General features: G+C 32.5%; 1 protein-coding gene across 2 annotated transcripts in view; it reads right to left on the bottom strand.

Moving 5' to 3' along the window:
- IQGAP2 (IQ motif containing GTPase activating protein 2) overlaps positions 1-12,390 on the bottom strand; it is a 323,406-nt gene that overhangs the window by 57,823 nt on the left and 253,193 nt on the right. For both annotated transcript variants that reach the window (XM_074282311.1, XM_074282312.1), the window contains exons 16-21: positions 11,837-11,979; positions 8,991-9,152; positions 5,779-5,862; positions 4,103-4,174; positions 3,226-3,295; positions 1,797-2,005 (exon numbers count right to left, since the gene is read on the bottom strand). In XM_074282311.1, the coding sequence (XP_074138412.1) occupies positions 1,797-2,005; positions 3,226-3,295; positions 4,103-4,174; positions 5,779-5,862; positions 8,991-9,152; positions 11,837-11,979 (740 nt within the window). The remainder of the gene's footprint in view (positions 1-1,796; positions 2,006-3,225; positions 3,296-4,102; positions 4,175-5,778; positions 5,863-8,990; positions 9,153-11,836; positions 11,980-12,390) is intronic.

Here is a 12,390-nt window from a genome sequence, read left to right as displayed (position 1 = left end):
CCTTTGAGACCTTAAAAGTCATGTCCCTCAAAAAGCAAATTGCTTAATCACCTCTGACTCTGCCTTACCTAGTCATATTTGTTTAAGCCATTGTACTATTCATGTAATAAAGTAGCAAAACCTCTGCAATCTATGATGGGACCTCTGTCACAGTTATTCCATGTGATAAACCAAATCTCTATCGTGCTATTTTTATAATATTCTTTTACAATTATGCTCTCCCAAATCTATTTCATATTTCTACTCTGTATGACATCTGGTACACTTTTATTATCAATTCACAGGAGATGGCATGTAGGACCTGGAGTTGGGACAATCTGAATAAAAATTCAGCCTCGGACACTTACTGTGTGACTGGGAGAAAGTCAATTAAACCTGTTTGCTTCTATTTCCTCAGCTGTAAAATGAGTTGAAGAAAGTAATAAGAAACCTACTCCAGTATCTTTTCCAAGAAAACCCCAAATGGGTCACAAAAACAAACGACTAAACAACAACAAAGGAAAATGAGGTTTTAATTTTCAATTAAAACTATTAAACTTTTAGAGTTTAAAACTACCCTTAGATTTTTGGAATATACTATATAGCTAGGTTGTTTTTTTCCTCTTAAACCAGAACCTGGAACAAATGGTCATTTTTGCCTGACTGCCACAACTTCATGAGCTTTTTCAGTGGGTTGGTATGAGGCATGTCCTTCTAGAAAGCATGATTATAAGCTCAAAGAGAATTTAAAGGTCATCTTTCAAGTTCCTCATTTTATAGAAGAGGAAACCAAGACCACAGACATTAAATGATGTACCAAACTTCAGGAAAGGAAGAATTTATATAGGGCCTACTATGTGCCAGGAACTATGCTAAGGACATTTAATGAAGATTATCCTATCAGATCTTCACAACAACCCTGTGAAGTAGGTGTTATTGTCTCCAGTTGAGTTAAGAAGTAGGTCTAGGATTCAAATTTAAGTATCTCTACCCTCAATTCAGAAAATTTCCCCTATGTCATACAGATGCCTGAGTAGGATTATATTTATACCTGTTTTTAATGCACGTACTATGGACTAATACAAATATTTACACACACACACATATACATCACATGTATATATGGCTTATGTGTATATATACACATACACATATATGTATAATCTATGAACTATAGAATCTCCATTTTTGGTGGGTAAGATATATATTTAAGTATGGTACTTAGCAACATTTTAAAAGAATAAGATTTCCTATCTTGTCCAAGCTAGAAGTGCAGCAGCTACTCATGGAACTAATTAATACCATTGCTGATCAATACAAAAGTTTTGACTGGCTCCATTTTCTAGCTGGGTCTGTTTATTCTTCCTTAAGCAATCTGGTAGACCCCAGAAGCTTACCGTATTAGTTCTGGAATGGGTGAAGACACTGAAAGGCTTTAGTTCTACTATAATTCAGAACTCTACAACTCAAGCAATATCAGTCTCCAAAAAGTAGGGATATGGCTATGTGCTGCAAGCCCCAGAATTTTAATGCAGTTTTTTTTAGAAAATGGAACTTTATTAGAAAATCTAGAACATATGGAATAAGAGAATTATGCCCTGGATCATTAAAATAATGTTTCCCAAATTAACTATTACAAATTATAAACAGGAGTAAAAAAAATTACCATTTATTATAAAAATTGGTAAATGAACCTTGAGCAATTCACTGAGGGTTCTAAATGAGCTTAGCTGAAGAGCAGCATATTATCTGCATGTGTGTATGTTTTCTTATATATGTACTTCTATTAGACAAGAATCAGGGAAAATCCTACTAACCTGCAGAGTGATCCTGTTTTTTACTAGCAGTCCAATCTTAATGTCCATCAAGTTCAGGTCTTTTTCCAGTTGTTGATTAGCCCTGATTTTGGTAACTACTTGCTCCCTTAATCTTGTTCTTTCCAGTTCTTCCTGTAAATCTAAATCACTTTGATCCAACAAATACAAAAACTTCCATACAACAGGCAGAGGAGGATTTTTATCTTTCACTGCAGGGAAAGGAGAATACAGCATAGTTTTAATTTGTTTGCATGGTCCCAACACCTACAGAGGGGAAAATTTCATCTTGGTGGTTTGAACCTTAGAACCACCATTAAGCAAAATATATAGTCTACTTCTTTTAAATCTAGACAAGAAAAATATAAAAAGCAGTTTAATGAAATGTACCTCAAAACAAATACTAGTGAACATACAATCAAACTCTATATGGGACAAACCTTAAATAAAATCTTAAAATTTAAACTATTGACGTTTTCAAATTAAACACATTTATGAAATACATGTCTATACCTATGTATATAGATGGACAATGTACAACATATGCATGTACATTTGTTTCAATATTCCTAACAAAGAATTTTTAAAAATACATTTGCTCTATCTCTTTTGAAATTAATGTATATATTTTGATTTTGTTTACATGTGAGAGTAAATTTACATGTTGTTCTTATTCTACTTATGTCACTTGCTTCATAAAGGTCTTTTTTGCATTTCTTTGTAATTCTATTTCCATAGTTTGATTATATGCTGGGAGTGTTAAGTTTCTGGTATTAAAAATATCTTTAAAAGGAATGAATATTCCTGATCACTAATACAAACATTAATTTCTGTCTACATGATATTCATTTCTCTTGTAATTCACAGCCTTAGGAGAGAACCTTAGAGAATTCAATTCAACTCCCCTTTTCATTTTATTAGCAAGTAAACCTAGGTACAGAAAACGGAAATAACTTATCCAAACTCTTATGAACAGTTATGTCATTATAACCCTATATTACACAACAGTTCACAAACAAGGCTCTCTTTAATATCCCAGCAATGTTCTTCTTCAAAAGCTCAGGTCAGCCAGATGGCTGATATAAAAGATAAAATTTTTGTAGGAGGTAGACAATGTCCAAGCTCATATGTCTTTTAGAATATCCCTAATTTTTCAACTCAAAATGAACATATAAAAATGACATTAAATCTCTTTTAAAAAATTCTTTTTGCTCCTTAAGAAACATTTTTTTGTTCCTTACAAAAAAAGAGTAACGGCACAATTTCTTTTTCATATGACCACTAGTGTAACAAGCCAGTTCTGAGAGAAGTACCTGTATGCCAAACCTTGTTCTTGGAACAGTGGGCTGAATAGGAATAATCAGGTAACTCAACTTGTGTTTGCTTGTTACCTAAAAAATTCATGCTCTATTTCCAAAATAATTCCACTTACCCAGTGTCTGATAGTCAACTTTAGTTTTGAATGCTCTTATATGGGACTGAAGCTTCACAATTTGATCAGTCTGGAAAAATTTGAGAAAAGTCAGAATCTAGGAAAAAATCAACTCCCTAGTAATGCAAGTTAGAATTAATTTTAACACTCTTAATTTGGAAATATAGACAGTAACTTGCTAAAGTTTTTCTTTACTTTGTCTGTTTTCTAATTTTTTTTAAGCAAATAAATAGTATAAATGAGATGAAAGAAAAAATGCTCAAATTGCTGAAGAATGATTTGTAGATTTCAGTATAGTGCTGGCATTTAAATGTGGCACTAATTACAAATGTACCTACTTAGTAAAAAGCTTTGCCTCTTCCAATGCTCACAAAGGGGAACACATTTTAGAAAATTAAACATTATTATTATAATTACTGAAGATAACAGTCTCAGTTCTTTAAATGCACACATAAAAATGCACAGTAATTTGGTGATTTCACAGGTAAAACCTGGCTTTCCTTCTAAGGAATAGAAATTTGTGAAATTTTACTCTATTTAAATAATGTCATGCAGCAAGATTAAGGGATACAAGAGAGAGAATGCAATTACTGTACTGGTCCCCAGAAGAGGGAGACCTAGATGAAGTGGTCACAATTATTAGGCAAAGGCTTCACAACATCTTATAGGAGAACATGGACAATAATCCCATAGAGGAAAAGGAACATACAGATGTACAGGAAAAGGAACACATAGATGATTGGCTATCTGTACCAATGCAGATCGTACTCATATCAATCATATCATTGATTCATTGAAACATTAAAGTCTAGTCACATCTACCATTATGATGATAGGGATTTGTTTCAAGTTATAGAGGGAAAAAAAATTCTCTTACGTGTGTTTTGAAATGCTGTTGTCGTAAAAGGTAACGCCTTCTTGCTGTTACCATTCTGAACCAGGTTTGAATCTAAAAAGATAAGTAACAGAAAATTAACAAAAACTTCATGCAGTTTTTCTTAAATATTAATATTTTATATAAATATGACATGAGAATTATATCACCTAGAAAATAAGATTTCTTTTTCCTTCCATATTTTTCATTGTTTTCTTCTAAGACATAACAAAAACACTTTATGTGTTGTTCCTTTTTATCCTTAAGTTTTAGCAGATATTTAGGAGGGAGGCATTCTAACTCTTAAGATAAGACAGAAGGAAATTTCCAAGGGGGCAACAAATTTGCCTGAGGTTACAGTCAAAGGTTCAATCTGACTAACTGATAGCCCTCTAAATCTGTTTGGTTTTTTGGAAAAGTCTAACAGTGCTACTTTCAGCCCTTTCTACATAGTAGAGGGGCTATGCTCCACAAGGGAAGGCCAAACTCCCAATTTTAGCCAATAATTTTCTGAGAGGATATATATATATACTCTATGATTTAAAGCCCACAACAATCAGTTCACTGTCTCTTCCTTCAAAATGGTATCTTTCCACTCTAACCTCATCTTATTGTAATTTCAAATTCATGCATTTCTATTTTAAACCTCATTCATCTTTTTTATTTGCCAATTGAATATTTCTGTTCTATTCCTATTAGTTAGATTCCCTTTAGTCACTGAGTTATCTGTCCTATTCCCATTAACTTATTGGAAAGCAGTGAGTCTTCCTTTACCAGAAAACTGTTTCCCTAGAATTAGAGTGTCCCACATGGAATGGGCACATAAAAAAACAACAAATGAAGGAAAAATAGTTCCTTCCCTCAAGGAGCAGTAATTCTATGGGAAAAATATGTATTAAAATAGGTACATACAAGATACATACAGAAAAAAATGCAAAGTAATCTTTGCAAAGTAGAAGCCATCAACAGCTGCTTGGGAGAGTGAGAATGGGAAGTAGTGATCACAGTTGAAAAAAAGTCACATGCAGTATTTGAGTCATATCACGAAGGGAGGAATTTTAGGAAGTTGAGGTTAAAAGGAAGAATAATCCAGGAAAGCAGAAAGCAGGAAGAGTTAGAGGAGGCATTTAAATTCGACAATTAAGAAGAGAAGAGAAAGATATAGTAATACTTTTTTAAGGAGGTTAGTTGAGAAGAGCAACAAAGAAGATAACTAGCAGTGATATTGGATTTCATGATGATTTTGTTAAGATGACTGATGGTAGCAGGGAAAAAGCCAATAGATAGGTAGAGACTGAAGATTAAATAAAGAAAGGAAGGTGATAATGGGAGCAATCTGTTAGAGGATTGGGAGAGGAGAATGGGGTGGTCCTAAGCAAGAAGGTCCATGGATTGATTAAAAAGTAGAGAGTTGGAAGAGAGAGAGAAGAATGATATTGGAGGGAAGTGATATGAAAATGGGAGAAAAGGGAGCTCATTTTTCTAGGGAAGGTAAAGTATAAATTAAAGTTCTTATATAATTGATTTGGGGCTGTGGTGGGAGGAGGCTTGAGGAGAAAAGAGAAGGCTTGAAACATATGATGTGGAGAGAGGACTAGAGAATCAGTTAGGGAAGAGGTAAAAGAATTGGACTGCTTCCCTTAGGTCTCAGATAAAACAAAATATGAAAGATTCTTTACCTTAATAATAGCAGCAACATTACTCGAAAACAATTCTTTTCTCTCAGCAAAATTTTTCCGGGCTTTATAGCCCTTCCAGAAAGCCTAAAAGACAGAAAGAAAAGACAGAATATTGTTTATATTTACTTTACTTTTATTTATTTATTATACTTAAAGTTTATTTAATATTTATTTTACAATACTTTTTATTTATATACTTAATTTACTATTTTACTACTGAAAAGAAAAACAAGCAAATTCTTTTAGGAAGTACTGGGGAGAAAATCTACAATGTAATGTAAATATGGGATTCTCTCACCTTATAGTTTCAAGAAAACTTCCATTATGTTTTGGATATGATTTCTAATAAAAGGCTTTGGCATATGGGTAGGAGCTAAAGCTACCTTTAAAAATAAATAAATAAATACAGTATGTGTGTGTATATACATGTATATATATATATATATATTTTTTTCTTTAATTACATGGTAATATAATTTTTTAAACATTTAAAAACATTTTGAAGTTCCAAATTCTATTCCTCCCTCCCTTTCTCCTCTCTCCCTGAGATGGTAAGCAATAGGTTATTCATATGCAATCATGTGAAATATTTCCTATTAGTTATTTTGTACAAGAAGGCTCAAAAAAAAAAAATGAAAGTGTAAAAAATAGCAGGCTCTAGTCCATATTCAGACAATATCAGTCCTTTCTCTAGAGGTAGATTGTAGGCATAATCATCAGTCCTTTCAGATGGTTTTGCATCATTGTATTGCTGAGAATAGCTAAGTTATTCACAGTTCTTATTCAAACAACATTACTATAACTACATACAACACTCTCCTCCTTCTGCTTACTTCATTTTGCATCAGCAGTTCTTGTAAATCTTTCCAGAGTTTTCTGAAATCACCCTGCTAGAACAATATGCCTTCACAAATCTTTGATTTCCAGTTCTTAGCCACCACACACACACAGACAAAGTTGCTATAAATATTTTTGTATAAATGGGTCTTTTTCTCCCCACCTCTTTTGATCTCTTTGAAATGTAGGCCTAGAAGAGGTATTGTTGTATCAGAGTATGCACAGTTTTATAAGCCTTTTTTTTTTAAACAAAGTTCCATTCAAAAGTTATGTTTTTCTCCCTATTTAATATGCTCAATATGTACAAACAAACATAAATATTGAAATATACAATCTAGGACTATGGGGAAAAAAGATTTTTTTTGTTCCATTTCTTTCACTATACATTATGCCATCTTTTTAATATATTGTTTTTGTTTGTCATTTTATATCTTAATACTATCCCATTACATTCATATATCAAAATTTGTTCTATCATTCCCTAATCAAAAGGAAAGTAAATTTTTTTAAACTAATTTTTTACTAATTTTGTAAATGCTTTTATATAGCTAGATTAGGCAGTTCTGGTTGTAGGTTCACTGCATCAAAGAGAAAGAATAGTAGTGTAGAACTTATAAAATTTCTATTGCTTTCAGAAAAGATTGTATAAATTAAGAGGTTTTCCAGTTTTGTTGTAACTTTTCTTCACACATGACATCAACGAATTTTTTTCAAATAAGAATAAAATAGTATCTGAATAGTTTTAATTTGCATTTCTCTAATAGAAATTTTGTTTCAATTTCTACTTATTCCATTGGTCTGTTTTCATAGTTCTTAATAGTATTAGAGAACCTAGATAAATAAGATTTTATAATATTAATTATGATAATTTTATAATTTCAGATCTGTTATACAACTTGGAATCTTTATAATTTTCTTTGAAATTCTATCAATTTTTTTTCTTTTTACAAGGATGTAATTGTTTAAATCTTTTAAGTATACAATAAATATTTTAAATGAAATTGCACCAAATTTATGGATTAATTTAGATAGCACTGCCAGCTTCATTAGATTGACTTGATCCAGGCATAGACATTAAACTTTTCACCAATTATGTTATTCTTCCTTCCTTTGTTTATTCATCTATTTATTTATTTACTTTAGGAAAGGATTTGGGTCTTCTCTGTATCTTCGCAGAGTAATATTTGCTACATTGAAACACATCTGACTAATCTCGCTATGGAAAAGCTACTTAATTCTCATTTCAGACTGGTATCAGCTTTTAGGCAAGAAAGATTGAATTTAAATACATCATTTCCGCAATGCAAACATTCTTAGTTATAAATGAAGTGTGACAGTAAGAATGGACAACAGATTACAGAAGTATATTGTTCATATTTCAGAGATAGTGATTTCAATAGTTTACTCAAATCAGAACTTATCTAAGGAAAAACACTATCCTTTTGAGGCAAGAAATCATAAAGTTAGGAAAGAAATCCTGGTATCTATTACAGATCCAGTAGAGACTTATTATATATTATAGGGGGTAAGGATGGTTCTTCTGACTCTAATATATAGTACTGTGTCATTACATTGTACCAGGTTGTGAATCCTAGGAAAGGGGAAGGAATGCCTTTAAAACTTTTTCTTGAAATGGTAATTCTGCATGACCTATTATAGAATATATAATATTCTCTTACCCACTAGCAAATTAGCTGTCCCAAACACAAGTGATTGCTGGCAGGTATCTATATCTGCTAAGGATTGGAAAGATCCAAATAGACAAAGTACTTCTTCCTCATTATTAATAAATAAAAATGTTATTATTTTGTCTAGAAAACTAGACCAGCAGAACCAGGAAGACCATTATACACTTCAACAACGATACTGTATAAGGATGTATTGTGATGGAAGTGGATATCTTCAACAAAGAGAAGATCTAACTCAGATCCAATTGATCAGTGATGGACAGAATCAGCTACACCCAGAAAAGGAACACTGGGAAATAAGTGTAAACTGTTTGCATTTTTGTTTTTCTTCCCAGGTTATTTTTACCTTCTGAATCCATTTCTTCCTTTGAAACAACAACAACAACAACAAAAAAAAAACTTTGGTTCTGCACATATATATTGTACCTAGGATATACTATAACATATTTAATATGTATGGGAATGCCTGCCATTTAGGGGAGGGGGTAGAGGGAAGGAAGGGAAAAATCAAAACAGAAGGGAATGCAAAGGATAATGTAAAAAATTACCTATGCATATGTACTGTCAAAAAAAGTTATAATTATAAAATTAATTAAAAAAAATTAAAAAGAAAAAAAGAAAACTAGACCATCACAAGGAATATATCACTTAATAACAGTGACAAAAACTTGGAGTTAGTTTACATACCTGTATTTTGATCACAGAAGCCTCATGTTTACGAATGAAAGCTTTTCTTTCTTCAAGTTGTTTTTTAAGACGGACCATTAAAGGTGTCTCATCCAGAAGATCTCCACTGGTAGACCACAATTCATCAAAAAGGTATTCTTCTGTCAATTTATGAATGATATCCTAGTGCAACATTTTTACATGGTTATATTTAATGAAAGTTTAAACAAAATGGACTGTTTCATAACTTCTACCTCACTAGTACTGATTCTTCTTTGGTTATCTTCAAGAAGAATACAGAATCTCCTCTGATCATGTTCCCCAAATCCTCTACACATGGAAAAAGAGACTTTTTCTAAAATAGACCTAAATGGAATCTTTTTCAAAGGAAGGATGATTGATGAACCTTTTGAGGAACTTTGGGATTCTCTGGTTATTAAACTTTTCTAGGTTCTGCTTTATTCTTGAAATTATTTAACTTCCATCTTATTCTCTCTAATACTTTCACCTTAACCATCATTCATGTAGTAAAGTTTTGGTTATTTATTGGTCAATGATATCTGGTAGAAATGTCATTCTCCCCCTCCCCCAAAAAATTCACTTTTTTTTTCTACCACATTTTAACTATTTTTTTTTTTTTCAGAATAAGTCATCAGAAGTGAGGATGATTCCTAACAGAGAAACAATGGTTTCAAGCTGAAGATACATTTTTGGACACAACCACTATGTATGAATTCATTTTGTTTATGTTTATATGTTACAAGGTTTTCTTTTTCCTCAGTTTTTAATATTAGGATTAGCTAAGGGAAGGGCCCACAGTAATAGGTTTGCAATAATGATTTTTTTTTCCACAAAAGAAGACCATTGAAACAAACATTTTTAAAAATGCACAGAATAGAACAGAAAGAAGTTCAGAAAAAAGCACACTCTATAAGGACAGCTTTGAAAAATGTCATTTGGAATACACATTACATATGTGTGTATGTATATGTATGTATTTCTATGTAATACATATGTAATTTTATATGTACATTTATACAGAAACAGCAAGATATGATCAATTATGACACACTTGATTATTCTCAGTGGTTCAGTGATCCAAGGCAATCTCTAAACTTTGGATGGAAAACATCATTCATATCCAGAGAGAAAACTATGGAGACCAAATGTAAATCAATGCACACATGCTATGTTCACTACCCCCCCTTTTTTTTTCTTCTATTTTTTTTTCTTTCATAGTTTTTCCTGTTTGTTCTGATTTTTTCTCTCTCAAAATAATTCATAAGGAAATATGTAAAAAAAAAAAAGTATGTGTATAACCATGGTTTTTTTTTTTACATATAATGGACAAATATATTTCTTAAAAATAAATAAAGGGGGGAAGGAATGTCATCTTAACAGCTATCTGCAGAATAAACTGGAAAAGGGAAGGAATTTGAATATTTAGAAGGCTATTTCTATAGTCCAGGAAACAGGGGATGGGGTCATAATATAAGGAGGTAGCCATGTGAGTCAACTGATGTGAAAAATGTTGTGAAGAGTAAGACTTAACAATTTATTGGCTTTGACAGTTCCTGCATTCATAACATAAGGAAATGCTAAGTTTTGGTTAGAGGAAAGAAGAGATAGAGGAAGGGAAGGAAAGAAGGCGGGAGAGAGGGATTATCTAGGAGTCCTCGGATTAGAAATAATTAAAACAATAGGAGCTAATGAGAATGCAGTTAGAGAAATGAAAAGGATCTAGTTCAGAGCCTCTGGGAATATATTTAAAGTTTATGGGACCAATATGGATGATAATCCAGCAAAAGAAACTAAAGAGGGGTAGAAGGGGTATGAAGATGTATCAGTATCATGAAAAATTTAAAAAAAAAAAAAAGCATTTAGAGTGTTGCTGTTCATCTACAGCATTTAACACAGTTATGTTATGCTGACAAAAGAAGAATGAGAATTAAGTAAAGGAAACCAGGAAATTAGGCAATCACTAAGAACACTGGAAATTGATATGATTGTAAGCCGTGTTTCAAACAGTTGAGAGGGAGAGATTACCTGGATGAAGTTATGAAGGAAGAAGTGTTTGGCCTAGGGCTTGACTTTCCTTTCTATTGATAAACAAGGAAATGCTTATAAGTTTGGTATAAGCAGATGGCACACACCTTGGTGGGTCTTTTGAACTTAGAAGTTCTGAACTGTAGCAGGCTAAGTCCATTAGGTATCTACACTAACATTAATAATTAAATATTTTCAGGGCAGCTAGGTGGCGCAGTGGATAGAGCACCAGCCCTGGATTCAGGAGGACCCGAGTTCAAATTTGATCTCAGAAACTTAACACTTCTTAGTTGTGTGATCCTGGGCAAGTCACTTAACCACAGCCTCGGGGTGGGGGGGGGGGGGAGAAGGGGGAAAATAATTAAATATTTTCTGGGACTGGGCGCCCTGTAGGATGCCTAAAAGTGAAACAGCAAAGAATGGAAACAGGGAACACAAACTCAGACTGGAGTGTGATGGGGCCTGTTATTAGCTCCTGTACTTCCAGCCTGGATGAGATAGCAAAGCCCAGTGTTAAAACACATACTCCGTTTGTTAAAGAATATGAAGGAAAATCAGATAAAAATATATAACGCTAAAAGATGAAGATTGGGCAGAAAGCCCAGATTTATATTTTCATTTTTAATAGGACACAATCTTTCTATGCCCATTCCTCAAATAAATCAGTTCTTTGTAGCACCTCCTACCTCAAAAAACAAAACAAAACAAAACAAAAACCCAACCCTTTTTTGTTCAAAAGATAAAAGTAAACACAAGGACTTTCACCTTACCAACTACTCTGTTAGCTCTTTTACAAACAGAAAATGAAGTCAGTAACCTACCTTAATTTCATGTTCTGTCAACCAAGTTGATTTCTCTGCATAATTTTCAGGACAAACCCAGGTACCCATTCCTGTTTCTATGTTATAATAGTAGTTATATATTTCACGCAATGTGAAACTGATCCATGAGCCTTCTGAAGTCACTAAATGAAAAAATAGGATACATCCCAGTGAACATGAAGACAGAAGATTTTAATGATAGTATATGAAATTCCAAGAAAGCACTTAACAAGAGACTCTGAGATGAACAAGTCATACTTGCTAGAAGGGAAAGGAAGCTTGATTATAGACTTAGGGGATACTCAAGCTGGGTTTATTTATTTTTTTAATTTTATAGGCTTCCTTAGCATTCAAATGAAACCAAATATATATGTACTGTGACTTATTCCCTACATTCATAATGGAAGGAAATGTTAAATTTTGGTTAGTGGCGAGTAAAAATAAAGATGCATTTTTTTTTTCATTTATAAGCTTAAGGATTTTCTGAAATATATGTATGATTCCCTTGAGAATTAATAACCTCTATTTGAGATGTTCAAAGGCTAAGCTGCATA

Source organism: Sminthopsis crassicaudata, chromosome 1, assembly GCF_048593235.1.
Source record: "Sminthopsis crassicaudata isolate SCR6 chromosome 1, ASM4859323v1, whole genome shotgun sequence".
NCBI classification, from domain to species: Eukaryota; Metazoa; Chordata; class Mammalia; order Dasyuromorphia; family Dasyuridae; genus Sminthopsis; species Sminthopsis crassicaudata.
The sequence above is the reverse complement of the archived record's forward strand: the minus strand, read 5'-3'. Positions and strand labels throughout refer to the sequence as shown.